Raw genomic sequence first — 17,366 nt, 5'->3', positions numbered from 1 at the left:
TTTTAATTTTTTGTATTCTTTAAAATGAAATAATTTACAACTACTGTTTAGTTTTGAAGAGAATTTTTACTGCCGATTTGTGTTCTCAAGTGAGCACTTCAAAAGCAAACAAAAAAATGCTGCTACTTTGTAAAACGGTCAGGGAGTCAATTACAAGGAGTCTGATATCAATTAATGAATGCAAGGTTTTTCATGAAGATGTAATTAATTTACATGCGCTTGTAAGTTGTTTGCAGCTGTTACATTTTTATGTTGTCTCTCCCAATAGCAGCAAGATGGTAAGGTCTTCACATGGTATCACAGTACTAAAGAAAATAATCATCCAGGATGTGTTCATCTGCATACTGACTGTATTCAGCCTTATAGGAGAAAATATTATCTACTCTTGACCTGCTGAAGGCTCTAGGAAAACCCCAGAAAGTTGTTTGAGATGTGATTGGTACCCTATTTGCTGTAAAAATAAGATCTAGAAATCCCCAGTGTTTGTAGAGTTTGTTTTATACTGCTATAGCCTTTAGGCTCAGCAAGAAAGATCTCACAGACCACACACCTGCCTTTCCCCCACTTTTTTCTTCTCCTTTAACCACTGCTGTTCCTTTCTAAAAAGCACTATCTGTTCATCAGGCACCCCAAAAGCATACTGTTGTGAACTTTGATAAGTTAATAGATGTTTTTTCTGCTAACTTTAGGAAAATTTTAAGCAAATCCCTATTTCTGGCTTGTAAGAGAATTGCTGCTCATGCATAGTTCCAAAGTGAACTAATGACTAAGGCAAATGTGGGAGGGCATTACGTATTCTGCATGACCCTTTGTCTGTGAAGACGGTGTATATATGATTTATATTGCCAATTCCATACATTTATTTGTTTTTGTGGCGCTAAATAAATTCCAGCTTCTCATGCTTTGATTTATAAAAACGTTTATGCAGCTTTTCAGTAGAATTTAGTACACCACAATTTTGCAGTTTATTGAAGCTCTCTGTGGTGAAAAGCCCACGGACAATAAGAAAAGTTGGGTACAGTGTGCATCTAAGAGCAAAGGTGTCTGAAGTTTCCTCTCCTGTACTGATCTTCACTCGGTTTTTGTGCACCTCTCCTTACGGCAGAGCCCTGTGTGCTGGTGTACCAGGGGAGCATCTCTGGGTGAAGATGGCCCTGAAGCAGACCACGGACAGCAGGACAACTTTAAGAGATGCTTAAAGCTGGGCATGAGCTTTGCCTGGAACTGTGCAGCAGCCAGGTAAGGCCGCAGTAAGGCAGGCCAGCAGAGAGGGATTGCTCCTATAAGCACAGGTACCCTGGTTCCAGATTGGGTACACCATGTCCATGGGGCACCCTAAATTTACCATTTCAGTTCAGCATTTACTAGTCCACAGCCCTTTTCCCTAAAGAGTACAGAACTGCCCAAAGACTCTGGGAAATCAGTAAGCTGGTTGAAATGTGGCTCCCAAAACAATTTTGGCACTCAAGTCTGCATGTGACATACCTGGCTTAAAGTAGTTGAAGAATTTCCTGAGCTAGAGGTTGTATCTAAACCAGTTTTACTAGCCAACAATGAGCATATTTCCTATTGAATCCTCCTTTAACACACAAGGTGTTTGCCTTTTTCAGGATCCTTTAGCAGTTTTTTCCACATTTAATGATTACTATATGGAAAAAAAAATTGCTTTAGACGTGATAATTTTCTTGGTTGCATCTTAACTTCATAACTGCAAACAATACAGCTCAGTCACTGTCTGTGCTTTACTCACCATTTAAAGATTTTGCAGACCTTTAATTTATTTCCTCTCAGTGCTCTCCACACCAAATTAAAATGCTCTAACCTGTTAGACTGTCCTCATATTGAAGACCTTTTGCATAGCTAATCATGTTTCTTTCACTTCCCTGTACTTATAGCTCTACTATATGCTTTGAGAGCCATCAGTAAAAGGTTTGTGTGATATATTAAAGAAATCTGTGTGCCAGGGACCTGTTCAGGATACAGTGAGGGTCTGTGCTGCTTCCACAGAGCATGGAAATGCTGCTGCTGAGCAGAGAATAAACCCTGACTCCAGCACCTGTGTATCAAATGACAGCAGCTAATTTAAATTCCAACATTGCATCTGTAGATATAAAGAGTAATTCCAGAAACTTCAGTCAAAATAATGTAGTTAATAGAGATTTCCATGTGTGTGTTTAAAATCAGGTTCTGGTGCGGCCGACATGAACCAGCTTTCACCTGTCCATATATAACTAATTCCAGATAACTGATTTTGCTAAAGCCACTGCTGATTTATTCTAGCTAAGAACTAATCCCTTTGATTTCTACAAATTATGAATCTTCAAGCAAGATATATTGAGGTAGTTTGCAGTGAGCTTTGCAGAAATAATTTCTTAGCTTCCGACTCTTCGGGAACCTAGACTGCCAGTGGAGCATTTGCATTTCTCTTTTTAACATCAGCCTAAAAATAGGTTTAAGATAAAGATGCTCAGGTAACTTGACAGAAGAGTGACTTGGAACAAATAGAGGCTTAGAGGGAACATGGTGAACAAAGAAAAAGAATTGCTAGGAAGGGTGGATGGCATTCTCTGAGATTAGAAGATAATATAATACACACATTCAGTTAAACTCTGAAAGCACTTAATTAGGCACATGGTGTGTGGTAGAAGGACGTAAGTATTACGTCCATTTGAAAACAGGGGAACTGAGATGCATGCGTCTGAAGTGGCTGCCCAAGAGTACTGTGAATATGTGCAAAACAGGGCCCACTCAAAGGGGCCCCACAATGTCACACGAGTTCTCAGTCAGCAACCCAGATTTTACCTGTGGGGTTGTTAGGCCACCTGTGAGTGTGATGAGACAGCAGTGACCGAGGCTTGTGCTTCTCCTTGGCATCCCCACCTACTTGATAACCCTAATATCTTAGAGAAAACTGAAGGTTAACACCACTTCATGCCATAAAGGATTCTGGATTTGAGAAGAAAGAGGGAGATACTATAAACTGTATCATGGGACCTGCACACAGGCTTTTGTAAAATGTTACATCAGTGTCTCACTTGGCAGAGGGACCATGAGAACGGAGAGTTGCAGCCTTCCCATGAGCTCTGGAGAGATGGACAAAACTTTTTGAAAATATTCCAGGTATTGAACTCATTAATTAATTGGAAATGCAGCCTATTTCCTTTTCATAGGTTTCAGATTTTTGTCAAATCCTAAACACATATAATTGAAGAAGAAGCATGTGTTATTTCATACATTCTGTATTCAAGTCAAAACATTCAATTTTGGAAGACACTCTGGGAGAAGGCTGAAATTGCTATTACTCACTCCTCTGATACTTCTTTTCTTTCCACTGTCTGATTCACTTTAATCATATTTCCCCCCTTTTGCTCTTCCTCAATCATACCCACCTACTTAAAACTAATCACATACTAAAAAGTGCATAATTAGGTTTTCATTATGTTCTTTCCTGGTATAATTTTTGATTATGTAATTAAGGGTTCTCACTGAGCTCTTGAACTGAGAGAAGATTTTTGGTTTAATTAATCAAATGGTCCTTCTCAATTCAGGGTAGTTTTAAGCAGGTTTGTTTTTAAGTCAGGTGCAGAAAGTGTTTCTATTACTCCTGACATAATGCTATATGATCTGATCTTTACCCTCTAGAGCCAACAATGGAGAAGCATAGCCTTGACAACAGGCTCAGGTATATTTATCTAAAGAAAAGATGTATCAAACTTCAATATGATTGACGTAGGATGATTTTTAAAAAATTTTTCAAATTCTTTTTTTCTTTTTGTAAATTGGAAGTTTGTCACATTTTTATTAAATAGTCAATTAAACTGGGGTTGGTCCAAGAGATTTTTCCCCATATGCGACCATTTACGAGTTTGCAACTCCTTACACTTTTTTCTGACAAATTAACATTCTTACAAAATTTATTCTTTTGAGAGAGTACTAAAAAAGGCTGCTGGGAGATTTGCAGATTATATGCAAATAAGTATTTGCGCTGCGCTAATACAATCAAGCAAAGGTTCACTCTCAGTATTTTGTTCTCTGTAAGTATATGAAGTAAAAATAACATGAACAATAGTGCTTGTTTTTGTTTTGTTATAAATTGCTCATTCCTGACTGCACTTGCATTATTTCCTCTGCCAGTACATTGAACAGGAAAAGCCACCTACCTCTGTGTCAGCACAACCGATGCAGAGAAATTGTAATGAGGAGGTGGACGCTGGAATTCTGTGGCTGGTTCAAAACTTGTGGTGTTTTCACAACTAAAGCTGGAAAAAATCTTCTGCATGGAACAGAGAGCTGAAGATCATAGAAAAAAATGTTTTATGGCACATAAATAGACCTGGAGTATATGGCATCTATCCACCTGCTCTTTTTTTCTCCAGTTCTATTCTTTGCTTTTCCTGACGCACCTCAGTGGTGTTGAAGATATAGAGCCTGATTTTGGGGCAAGGGATTGGCACTAGCTCAGCAGTCTGTTGCCATCTGAAAGGGTTTTGGTGAATTGTTCTCAGCTTAAGATCAGACCATGCCTGAGGAACTGACTGGGCTGGGGCCCACTCCGTGTGCTGTGTGAGGAAGAGGAGCAAACATCACAGAATGTGATGCTGCATCTCCTGCGTCTTTGACACTTGGTGTTCCAAATGCAGCTGTGCAGAGATGTCATTTCTGGGATTTACTGTCTGCACCTGCAATTTTTGTCAGGTTTTTTTTTAATACTGGAGTATATAAGTAAACTAACATGCATTTCTGAGATTATATGTGAGTTCTTCTCCACTAAATACTTAGAGTGACAGAGGCCTGCATTTGATAAAGATCTTTGCTAAGGATGGGCTGAGCCAGTTTCATATCACATCAGCAGAAAATAGAGAGCTTGGTCATAATGCATAATTTTGTCATTTATAGGCTCCCTGTGCATCTTGTATCCAGTATAAAACTCTCTCCATGGTTATTGTAGTGCACACATTTTGTATCTATAAGGCTGAATTCATGTAACCTGGAAATATTTAGTCATTGGTGTAGCTTGGACGGTGGTTTTATTGTTGAACTTTAATGAAATGTGAGCTACCCTTTTTTCCCTTTTGACATTGTTGCATGTTTTCACCACTTCCTTTGTGACACTGTGGTGAACAGGATCAGGAACTGATCAGCTGATCCAGATCAAATTAACTGGAAGGCAAACAAAGAAAAGGTCCTTTTTTGAATTAGATTTGCTCCCTGACAAGCTCAGTGCGCAACCCTCAAGAGTTACTGCAGGCATGAGAGGAGGTGTTCAGTCATGTGGTAAGGGCAGGGATGAAAGAAGGATGGGATTGCCTTCTTTGGCAGTAACTCATTTACAGATCAGTTTAAAGCCATTTGTAAAACTACAGCCTTGCACAACTGCCTGCATCAACACTGGATGCAGTCCTTGGAATTATAACCACTTGTATAAAGTCATTGCATGGGCTGTGAGCTCACAGTGTAGGGGGAGAAAGACATTCTAGGATATCAGAATCTAACAGAATACTAATCGACTACAGCAGTCCCTCTAGGGAAAGGGAATCAGACTTTTTTGTACTACTGATGTTTTCAAAACAGGCTTCTTCCTTTTTCCCTGGTTGATCTTTGTGCAGAAACATTAAAAGTGTAGCAATAAAAATGCCATTAAACTGACAGTGTCACTCGTTAAATCACAGAACACTTTCATTTGGATTACAGTGTAAATGCTGTACAAGTCTTAACAGGAAGCCATTAGTAACAAAGTTAGGAGAAGGCTCATGTGCTTTGCCATGGAAGATGGAACTGTAGGCTCAATGCTATGCTGAGGTTGCTTTTCAGGGAAAAAAGGAAAGATAATTTGATAGAGAATGCTTTGTTTAAACAAAAACTACTTACCAAAGTCATAGGTATCTGTCTCTGGCTTGCACAATGTTTGGCTTTTATTGCTCATAGGGACACCCTAGTGTGGGGTGAGTATAGAGGGTTAAACAGAATGTTCTTTCCCATTCTCAGGATGCTTTGAACTGCATTGCACAGACAGTTTTACAGGTGTACATCCATTGCTGACATCTGTGATGTTTTATTACATCAATAGTCCCAAGTGCTCAAATGGACTGCCACAATTCAGACTTTTTTGGGAGTTTTGGAGACTTCTGACAGCAGCCCTGAGCTCTGTCAGTCCCTGGGGAAGGTGGCAAAATGTCTTTTATGCTTGCTTTCTCCCAAGCACAAGGAGAGAGAACAGCTCTTTAGAAGGCAGACAAAGCCTTCTCTTGGAGTGGCTGATGCTCTGGACATGTCTTGCACTAGGCCTGTATTGTCATCGTTCCAGCACCAAAGCCTCCACAGGGTCCCATGTTTCCTGTGCTCCTCTAGAGGGGCAGAAGGCAGTGGTTTGTGTGTGAAGTGTGGGCTTGGGCTGGATTTCTGCCAGGGCACCAGGGCAGCAAAGCACGCTTGTGTGAGTGCTCACACAGACACGCCAGCTGCAGTCACTGACAATGCCCGCTTGCTAAAGGCTGGAAAGGGGTGGGTTAGCCAGCCTGAGACTCCACATTTCATTGGGATGATGATTTGGAAATTGTTTTTCTGTTCTACTGGCTGAAGAAATTACAGAACCGTTTCTGTTTCAAATTGAACATGCTGCCTTAGAACACCAGACCAGGACAGCAAACAGGTTCTTTCTTCTGTGTCAGTTCAATATATTGCAACTCAGTTTTTGCACCTTTGCTTATTGTAACTTTCCTTAAAATGATGGCTGTGACTCAAATGATGAAGTACAGAGACAAGGGGAAACTAGAGCAACAAAATGGTGGTTTTGGAAAGAAGGCCAAAAGATATAATATAGAGATGAGACAGAGATTTTCAAGAAGATTGTGGAAAAGTTTCCATTGACAACAGCATAGAAAAATATTTTTTCACTTTATAAACTGAACCATTCTGGAAGGAGAGAGAAAGGATCAGTTCCACAGACCCAATTCCTACATACACATTTCGCTTTTTTCAATATGTTTCTTCTGATCCCGTAACATTTGGTCTCATAAAGCATTTGGGAAATATTGCAAGCACAAAGAAAGTGAAGCTTAAATAAAATAAGTGACTGGATAGCTCACTGGACCTATTGAGTTATGCATTTTAATTCTAGTCCAATAGGAAGAAGATACAATAAGCCAAACCAAAACAAAGCTCCTTTTGTCTCAATGAAGATTCCTCTGAAGAATACCCAACTGCAACTCAAGAATAAATGAGTTCAGTAATGAGCAGAGACAGGAAGCCTTCCCTGCTGAGAGGAAAGGAAACAAGCCTTCTTAAATCTGAATCAAGGAGCCAAGGACCTGGCTTTGGGAAAGACATGAAGAGGTCTGCACATACATGAATAAGGTTTATACTGTGTGGTAAAGCTAGGGACATTTCTTGATGACACTCTTGAGTTTCTTACAAGAAATTATGAGAAATAAAGACCAGATTAAAGGTCAGAGAGAAGGTCACTTATTTAAATTCCTAATAGAGTTACTAATATCTTCTGACTGAAGTTATCCTGATCAAAACCCACTACATTTGAAAACCAGGATCTTCAGTAGCTTAGTATTCTGTTTCCTTTGTTTTTACTGAGTACAAGGTTTGTGTCAACAAAATCTGCCTCATTATACACTTACCTTGGTGAAAAGCAGAGTGCTGTGCAAAGCAGGCTGTTCTGTGCACAGATACAAGGTGGAACAGCCAGTTCTCTGCCATTCAGATACACACAGCTCTAACTAGCACTTGCTTGTGTGGCAAATAAAGTCTCATTATCACCTCTCAGACAGGAAATTTGCAAGTGAGTGATTATCCAGCCCCGGGTCTTCCACCTCTCCAGCACCTCAGGGTGTGGGAGCTACTCAATTGCATTTGCATCTTTCCAAACAATTACACTTCTCGCTCTGCAGGCAAAAGCAGGAGTTGGTAAAAAATATTTTTCAGTACTGCTCCTTCACTCTGGCTGCTATCCTTTAAAAATAAATGCACTTTTTCTTGTTTTCAAAACATGTTGTTTCTAATGTTTCTCCGTATTTAGGTAATTGCAGACTTTTATGGCTTAGATATGGTTCTAAACACTGTAAAAGGAAAATAGTTAGAAATTTTCAAGCCTGAATATGTTAAGCTCTTAAAGTGACTGTGTTTAGGGCTGCTGCTCATCAGAAACACATGCTGCTATCAGTGAAAGCAGTGGTTATTCAGTAACATGGGCCATGAAGGCAATAATATTTAAATATGTGAACACTTTGATTTAAAGTCTGATCTTCAGATTCTGTTGCATCTCTGCTTGTCTGAACACTGTTATATTCCTAACACATCCTCTTATGGTTACATATTATTTGTTATCATAACAAGGAATAGAGGCTGCAGTTCAGCATCGAAGGGTCTGTGTCTGCTTCTGTCCAGCACACAATTTATTGCAATACCTTCATGTGAGTCTGGTACCAGAGCTGATCTCAGGATTGGCTCCTTCTGCCAGGACAAGTGAAAAACAAATTCTAACTAGGTTTTGATTGAAAGGTCAAAACAAAATTTATTTAATTTAACAAAATTATTCTGTGGGATAAGTGTCTGCTTTCTTTTGACAGGCTGACGATCCTTTGAAATGTGAAAAAAAAGAAAACTGCAGATTTGGAGTATAGTCAACATATGTATTTCAGATTTTTTATAAGAAAGTTCAAGTTTTCTTGTGAGAGAGAGAACTGCAAATCTGATCTGTCCTGATGGCTTCATAAGGAAAGAAGAATTTAATTTGTATTTACTTAAAATTGTATAAATCTCACCTATTCAAAATACTGCTATTATCCTTTGTAAATTACTTCAAGGTAAAATATTGGGCTAAAAGGTAAATCCCAGCAGCGAGCAGAAGTGCTGCAGTCAGCTTTGAGAACCGGGCAGTGGCTGCAGTGCAGGGCTGGCTGAGGTGCAGGGCTGGCAGAGGTGCAGGGCTGTCTGCAGTGCAGGGCTGTCTGAGATGCAGGGCTGGCAGCCATGCAGGGCTGGCAGAGGTGCAGGGCTGGCTGAGGTGCAGGTCTGGCTGAGGTGCAGGTCTGGCAGCGGTGCAGGGCTGGCAGAGGTGCAGAGCTGGCTGCAGTGCAGGTCTGGCAGCGGTGCAGGGCTGGCTGCGGTGCAGGGCTGGCTGAGGTGCAGGGCTGGCTGAGGTGCAGGTCTGGCAGCGGTGCAGGGCTGGCTGAGGTGCAGGGCTGGCAGCGGTGCAGGGCTGGCAGAGGTGCAGGGCTGGCAGAGGTGCAGGGCTGGCAGCAGTGCAGGGCTGTCTGAGGTGCAGGTCTGGCAGCGGTGCAGGGCTGGCTGAGGTGCAGGGCTGGCAGAGGTGCAGGGCTGGCTGCAGTGCAGGGCTGGCTGAGGTGCAGGGCTGGCAGAGGTGCAGGGCTGGCTGCAGTGCAGGGCTGGCAGAGGTGCTGGGCTGTCTGAGGTGCAGGGCTGTCTGAGGTGCAGGGCTGGCTGAGGTGCAGGGTTGGCTGAGGTGCAGGGTTGGCTGAGGTGCAGGGCTGGCTGAGGTGCAGGGCTGGCTGAGGTGCAGGGCTGGCAGCCGTGCAGGGTTGGCTGAGGTGCAGGGCTGGCAGCCGTGCAGGGTTGGCTGAGGTGCAGGGCTGGCTGTGATGCAGGGCTGGCTGCGGTGCAGGGCTGGCTGCGGTGCAGGGCTGGCTGCAGCAGCTCCTACCCAGCCTGGCCCAGCTCCATGAACAAACAGCTCCAGTGCCTCTCCTGCCAAGTGATTTTTCTTTTAATCTTATGACATTGCACAGTGCTGTTTAGATATATGGTCTGTCCTTTTTTCACATTACAGAGTTTCTGTGGGCTGGAGCATGAGTTCTGTGTGAGGCTGCTGGCAGTAAGATGGTCAGAAGACACAGAAGGTCTAAGACTGGGATTTGAAGAAAATAGTGGGAATGAAAGGGAGAGCATTGTCTATACAGATCATGGTGAAATGCCTCACTAATATCACATAAATACTTGTATAATTACTCACTTAATAGTTACCTAATTATATTGCTAGCAGTGGGAGAATGCTTTACTATGTGGATTTATTGATTTTAGGGCATGCAGTGTTGAACTGGAAAATATTAGAGAGTTGAGATAGTGAATCAAGTGAGGACCCCCCCCTGGGAAATCCACTAATAAGTACATTACTGGACAGCAGGAAAAGTGGCTGGAAGCCAGGCAGAATAAATAGAATCAGTCCCAAAGGAAATTATTAAAAATGGGCAGAAGAAGGGAAAAAAAGTTCTATGCTAATGCTGGACTGGGAACTAAGCTACTACATTCCAGTGCTGGTTTTCTAAGAATTTTCCTGTCCATTCTGCATCTATTTTTAGATTGTGGTTTCCTTCCTGAAACAAGCTATGTAGCAACATGCCAGTGGGAAAGTGCTGTGAGGTTAGTCCTGTCAGTCAGTACAGAGCACCTGGCCTCTGGGCAGATATCCAGAGAGCTTCTTGCCAAGGAAGTAGCTTGTACAAACTGTGAACTCTGTCCACCTGTTAGGCATTGTTTGCTCATGATTTATGTCTCACACTACAGACGTATTTGCCACAATGAGCTATTTACAGCAGTTTAATAGTAAATCCTGTATTTGGCGCTGAATCCACTGGCAAGTACATGCATGCAGATACATGTATTTCTTCTCCCTTGGTCTGCCTTCTCTCCCACTGGAAAGGCTTTCTTTCTTTGTTTGCCTGCAGCCGGCGACACACAGCATGCAGCTACGCTCTGCAGCATGGTGCTGTGCTCAGTAGCAGCATTGCACTGGGCTACGTGTTCTTTGAATTAGCCAAATGACTCACATCCTTCCCTCAGAAATCAGCTACTGTAATCTTAAAACACTTTGAGGAAAAGAATATTTGAAAATAGTTGTAAGAATGATATAACTCCATTATTTTTCCCCTGCATTTAGTTACAGAGTGATGTCAGAGTAAGGAGAGCCCTGTGTGCTGGGCAGGCCTAATTAGACTTTAGAACTGTCTGTCTCTGGTGGTTGAGATGTTCTGTGGGCTGGGACACACTGAGGCATTATGCCATGTGCTGGGAGGCCCAGGTGCATTTGGTGTTTGGGTGAAAGGAGCCCTTGGCCATAACCAAACTTCAGCCAGGGGAGTGTGCCATCCAGCAGCTCTGTGCTCTTCACCTGGCAATCGGAGAGCTCACTGAAACTGGGGCCTGCTACTGACTCTTGGCTCTTTGAAATCCAGACCATAACCTCAGTGTAGCCCTGCACCTAAGAATTCAGATACTACTCCATGATTTCAAAAACAGGGGTTTTGCCTGAGATGAATTTTTTTAAAAATCTCCATCAAACCATCTGTTCAATCTGTTTTCTGAAAACTAGCTTGTATCCATTTGCTTCTCTCCTGAGAACTAATCCTGTCCCACGATAAAAACCCTAAAATCAGAACCGATAATTTGGCTGACAATATATGAAGAGCTCTGCTGCTTAATTAGTTCTGCAATGCTGCTGACAGTAATTACAGCCTCCTTTTGTGTCAATAACTAAGTCAGCAACTCTCAAAAAAGATTCAGGGCCTTATTTGTCTTTTAGTTATGTCACTTCTGCATCCCTGTAATTTCAGTGATAACGGTAGAATTACCCTTAATGTGCAGTAGTGTAAGTGAAAGGAGCATCCAGACGTGTACATTGGGGGTTGGGTTTGCAGTCACATTTTTGATTGGGAGCATATTTAGAAAATATGTGTCTAAAAATACAAGCACTGGTCAATTTTCCCTGGGAAATAATACTAAACTGATGTTTTGCACAGGTGTTCAGAGCCTTTGTTAGTGGTTTTGGGGACAAAAATTACAGCTCTTGACAAATCAACACTAAAGGTTCATTAATGACATTTTAAAGAGTTAGAGTCCTGCTGTTTGAGAAAAAAGAAGCAAAACTGCAAACTAGAGAATTGAATGTGCTCCTGTATTCTCCATTAGATGTGGTCATCTGAGTTTGAAGGAGACCTTTGTGGAACTTCCATGAAGTGACGCCTGTGTGCAGCGGTGGTTAATAGAGCGAGGAGGGTGTCAGGGCAGTAAATTTGGATTGTTGCCACACGCCCTGCTGGCTTTGGAGCCCTGAACTGGATTTCGGCTGTGAGGTGCTTTACCTAGGCAAAGGGTAAAGGGAGAAGATTCAATTAGGTATAAGGTTATTAACGGAGGGTTAATTTCTGTGACTGAAAATTTAATTTTTAGTGAATCCTCATTAATGTACGACTCTGGCTTTTTTAGACACGCTCTCTCTCCATGCCTCGTTACAGGACTGTGTCAGAGTTTACAGGGATAATGCGAATGGCAAGATACTTAGGCTACAAGCGTTATAAAACCGAGCATTCCACCAACGCGGCCTCCCAGGCAGTAATCTACAGCTTTTCTCCAGCACGACGACCTCAGCCCTCAACCCTCAGCCCCGCCCTCTGCAGAGCCCCTCGCCCCGCCTTCTGCTCCGCCCCTCACTCCGCCCTCGCTCCGCCCCTCGTCCCGCCTCTGGCTCCGCCCCTCACTCCGCCCCCGTCACGCGCGACCCTGGGGGCGGGGCCAGGGCCGGGTCGAGTCACGTGACGGTGCCAAGATGGCGGCGCCGTGGCGGCGGCGCGGCCGGTGAGGAAGGCGCGTCCCTTCCGGGTGGTGCCGCGGGCCCCGAGTGCCCGCCCGGCTCTTGCTCGGCCCCCGCCCCGCTCCCGGCCTCGTCATTCAGCCACCGGCTCACGAGCAGGACGCCCGCACTAAGAGCATGTTCGTGTCGCGGGCCCTGGAGAAGATCCTGGCGGAGAAGGAGGCGAAGCGGCCCCCGCACGGGCAGCTGCGGAGAGCCTGCCAGGTGGCGCTGGGTGAGTCGGCCGGCTCGGCCCGGCCCGCACAGGGCACGCGGGGCGCGGCGGTGGAAGGGGCCCAGCCCTCCGGCACATATCCCCTCGCGTCCCAGCAGGGTGCGGGAGATCCTCTCGGGACCTTGGAGCGAAGGGAGAGTTCTCTCTCTAGTACAGCACGTGCAAATACGAGGGGTAAAGCCCCAAATACCTGTTTTATTAAGTTCTGGTCTCGGTGTGAAACAGGAGGGACTTGCCACTTCGGTTTTCAGAAAATTTATTGCAGCTTTTGGACTAGGAAACAAGAGTTTTCAAGGCCCTCAACTTTCGGAGTCCCAGAGCTTCTCGGGATGTTAAGTCTGACCTCTGATCTCCAGGTCGTGTTCTGACTGGCTAAGGACTGTTAGCATTGTGGCCAAGTACACGTAATATCTGTGATGTTTTCAGGGCTGGCAGTGCTTTTTGTGAAGTTGGTGGGCTGGTCCTGAAATCTGCAAGTACAAGCTTATGTAAAGGTCTCTGTGGTAAAAGTTCTGACAACATACGGTGTGTCACAGGGAGGGAAAAGATAAACTGAGGAGAACAGTAGAGCTCTGCAGCTAGAGTTCTCCATGGTCCTTTCTTAATTTGCAAAAATAACATTTCTCTTTCAGTTTTGGTTGCTTCCCATCAATAGTTTCCTTTGAATTGGGAACATTTAGTGTATCCAAGACAGAAGAAAAGACAGGTTGGATATGTAAGGAGGCTGGGCAGGTTCCAGTTCTGTCCCAGGCAGAGTGAACTTAAAGAAATGCTGTCATTTTTATCTTCCTCACAGCAGTCTTTCCTGCCAAGGGATCTGTAGGAGCTACCTGTAGTGTAAGCACATGTGTCCCAGCAGTTAGACCTCTTTTCCTAGTGAGTTCCTTTTCCTGATCTCTTCCCCAGCTGCCCCCACATGCACCAAACCCATTTACAGGGCTGAGAACCCGTTTTGCTGCTATATAAATATATTTAGAGGCTGAGAGAGGGAACTTCCTTGTAAGATGCCTGATGAAGGCCTGTGCTTGCTAAGGGCTTGCAGGCGAGGATTTTGAGAGGAGTGTTGTGCAACAGCCCCCGTTGGCACCTGCCACATGGGTTATGGCTGTGCCTGTGTGTTCTAAGGTACAGCCTGTGGGAGGGGAGCTAATGCTTGTCATGGTGGACATAATAAACCTGCTTTGGGAAGGAGGCCATGGGCTTTCCTGGACTAAAGCAGAGGTCAGCATAAAGAGATAACCGGCTGTTGACCAACTGTTAGGGGCATGGATGACTGTATGGGAGGATCTCTGTTACATTTGGTGAATATTACTTGATTATTTTAGGTTGCTAACAGGAATGGGGTTTCTTTTATTCACATGTGATTTTTTTCCCCTAAACTTTAGTCTATTTTGGTTAAGCTTTTTTTTTTTTCTTTTCTCAAGTGAAAAAAATCAGTTTTATTTCCATATACTTAATTTTATTTAAGCATATGCTTTGTATTAACTAAGACTATGACAGTTCCAAAAATGTCAACCTAATTTTCAAGCTCTGTGCGATAGTAAATATGTGAGGAAATGTGGGAAGAATGTTACTGGTAGTCTGAAGAATTCAGGCCAAACTTTGTAACCTACAGAAACTGTCAGGAATGAAAGAAGCTTCAGTGTTGTGAATAATAATAAAAAAGTCCAGTTAACACTGAATAAAAATAATTCCGTTTGAAAGAAATGTAGTTACTTTATGAAAGTGGTCATTGTGTCAGCTGTTGTCTGCTGCACTTTTCTCCAAACAATACTTCAAATAATCCATTTCTACTTACTAAATCCCTTTTGCTGTGCAGTCTTCTCTATGCAGCGGTGTTTTTATTGGAGCCTTGTGTTATTGTGCCAGTTGTAAACCAGGCAACACAGGCATGGAACATGTGTAGCTGATACCTGCTCCTGGGATGAGGGAAGTCTAAGATGAATTTTTTTTTTTTCCAGATAGGGAGAAATGGGTATATTCTACAGCTGCCGAATAGAAATGAACCAGTTTTTATGGCTTCTGCTATGGTGTTACTGCAGTAGAATTTCTGTTACTTACCTGTGTTTTACATTTGTTTTTCGGTGAGAGAGAAAGAAGTTTCTAACAGTGGGAACGGTGCTCTTGTTTTCTTATGTGAGTTCTGTATTGGTTTGTGCATGTAACTCCTGAGAATTTAAGTAAATTACTACTGAATGTTGCTGTCTCTCTTGTGTAGGAAATATTCGAATTCTTTAATTCTAATTTTAATCTGCTTTCATTTTTCTAAATTTAAATTCTTCTTACCCTTTTTCCCCTGTAATTCGATCCTTTCACTGGGCTAATACTGATCAGTTTTGGATTACGAAATACACGACCTTGTAGAAATCAGAAGTAACATAGGTGCAAATAGGACAGAAACACAAGTGTGGAGGAAAAGGAGCAAAACCACTTCACAGGGGTGTTTTTTTGGGTTTTTTTGCCTCTTTCCATGCCCTCCTTTGAAATACACAACGTTAATGTTAAGTAAGCAGAGTTTGAATAGATTCCTTCATTCAGTCTCTTGCTTCATCAGTAGGTGTAACGGTTGTCTCCTGTAGTTGTAGTGCCAGTAAACCCCAGGAGAGACTGGGAGAAATTGAAGGTTTTAAACAGAGAAGCTGTTCTGCTCTGCTTTAGAAAACTGTGTTTTAAAGAAAATTTGTTTTCAACAGACTATTTTATTGTATAAAAAGAGCTGCTTAATAAGCATTTGCATTTACATGACGCTCCAAGTACACATGATTCTTAATAAATCTACTGAAATGATCCTGAAAAATTTGCAGTGGAATACTGACAGTCTGGATCCCAGCAGTTCATATTAGACTAATGCTAATTGTGCACCTAGGTCACTCACATAAACTATTAGTCCTGCCCTACTGGGGCTGTTTTTAATGACATACTGTGCAGCCACCCTGGTTCTGCAGCCTTCTTTGGTAGCTTGGGCAGCTCCACATACATATCTTCAAGCTTTGTAAACAACAGAATTTGTTTAGTTAGCTTGTTAACAAGTTAAAGTCTTTTCAGCCCTGCCTTGACTTAGGAATCTGGTTGTGTGGTTTTGTGTGTTTAGGAAGTCTCTGTGTATAAATGACAAATGTCCAAAATAAGTTGTGTTTCTTCGTTTGGCCTCTTGGCCGGTGTGTTCAGAGGGCGCTGGGGCAGAGGGCAGACTGTGGTTTGGCCCGGCCCTTTTCTAAGGGCTCTGCACAGCCGCGTGTGATCCATACCTGTTGGGCTTTGCATGGAGTCCAAGGCAGGCTGGGCTTGGGCAATGTGGTTGGCTTTACTGGCCTGGGGGAGGGAAGCTCTGGCTGCTCCTCCACGTGTTTGTGTTGGCCCTGCTGCCTGCTGCTCGGACCATGGCCCGTGTCCTTGTGCCAGCACAAGCCATTTTTTGCACAGGGGCTCGTTTGCTGCCGCTGACACAAACCCGACTCTAAGGCAACAGAGCAGGCATTGAGCTGCAGGCAGACAACAAATGTCCTCTGGTTTAATGTGTCGTTTTCAGTACAAGTGAACTGAACCCATCCATCTGCTAGAGAAAGGCAGCTACCCTATGGGAGCTTCATCCAGCTTTTATGGCCAGAAACTCTGGAAGAAGTTGCTGCAAGGCCATTCTTGTTCCAGGTCTGTTGCCTAGTAGGAATGCTGCTGGACTTCATTAGATGGGCAGCACAGGGGTTGAAGATGTTTCTGACTGAAGGAGGTGCCGTGGGAGAGACAGGGAGCTCTGGTACCTGAAGCACCAAGTGAGGGGTCAGCAATGTGCTGGGGTGACTAGATGTTGACCAAAATTGGGACTGTATTCTGTAGTGACAGAAGGGAGTTGAGCTGTTCTCCTGTGACTGGAGAAAAAACAGGACCAGTGGCGGGCGGTTTCTGGAAGCTGGCCTTGTCTGGTTAGGGCTTGGCGTAAGCTGTTCTTGGCAGCAGACTTCAATTAGGCAACTATTTCTGTTTCACTCACTTGTGATGGTCAGACCACCAAATGACTACTCCAGATGTGGAGGTTTTCAAACTGTTTTGATGCAATCAGTAGCAGAAGTATGCCTGCAGCTTCCTTTTGTCCTTTAATTTACTCTTTTCTGCCAGTATTATCTGTTAAAATACGGATGTGGTGAAGATGTTTTCATATGGCTTTAGAGAAGCTTTTATTATAATAAAATTGTGGGGAACTTGGTCAGACCTTGGTTAGATTTTTTTTTGTTGTTGTTTATAAAGTACTTTTGAGAGTTAAACTGTTGTTGCTCTAATATGGGATATTATTCTTACATTATTTTTCCAGCACAAAATCTATGACAAGTATCAGTAAAGATGGGCATGATCATGTCTCCTTAAGGCTATAATCTTTATGAATCTTTTAATTCAACATCTTTTTTACTCTGCAAAACAATCAGTATGGGGGGAAAATGATCTCCTGGAAAGAAAGAGAAACTTAGTGGAGTTTTTGCATTAGAAAAATTTCTTCATTAAGAAAAAGCTCTGTACACCTTAGCTCTACAGGGTGTCTGAAATACA

The 17,366-nt window shown here is 43.1% G+C and overlaps 1 protein-coding gene across 3 annotated transcripts in view; it reads left to right on the top strand.

Moving 5' to 3' along the window:
* Positions 1-12,548: 12,548 nt before the first annotated feature.
* The window catches only part of ARFGEF2 (ADP ribosylation factor guanine nucleotide exchange factor 2), a 36,448-nt gene continuing 31,630 nt past the window's right edge, over positions 12,549-17,366 (top strand). For all 3 annotated transcript variants that reach the window (XM_059862948.1, XM_059862947.1, XM_059862946.1), the window contains exon 1: positions 12,549-12,827. In XM_059862948.1, coding sequence (XP_059718931.1) covers positions 12,731-12,827 — 97 coding nt within the window. In that variant the 5' untranslated portion in view covers positions 12,549-12,730. The remainder of the gene's footprint in view (positions 12,828-17,366) is intronic.

The sequence above is a fragment of the Haemorhous mexicanus genome, chromosome 18, assembly GCF_027477595.1.
Source record: "Haemorhous mexicanus isolate bHaeMex1 chromosome 18, bHaeMex1.pri, whole genome shotgun sequence".
NCBI lineage: Eukaryota > Metazoa > Chordata > Aves > Passeriformes > Fringillidae > Haemorhous > Haemorhous mexicanus.
Note: the sequence above shows the minus strand (reverse complement) of the source record. Positions and strands in the feature narration are given on the sequence as shown.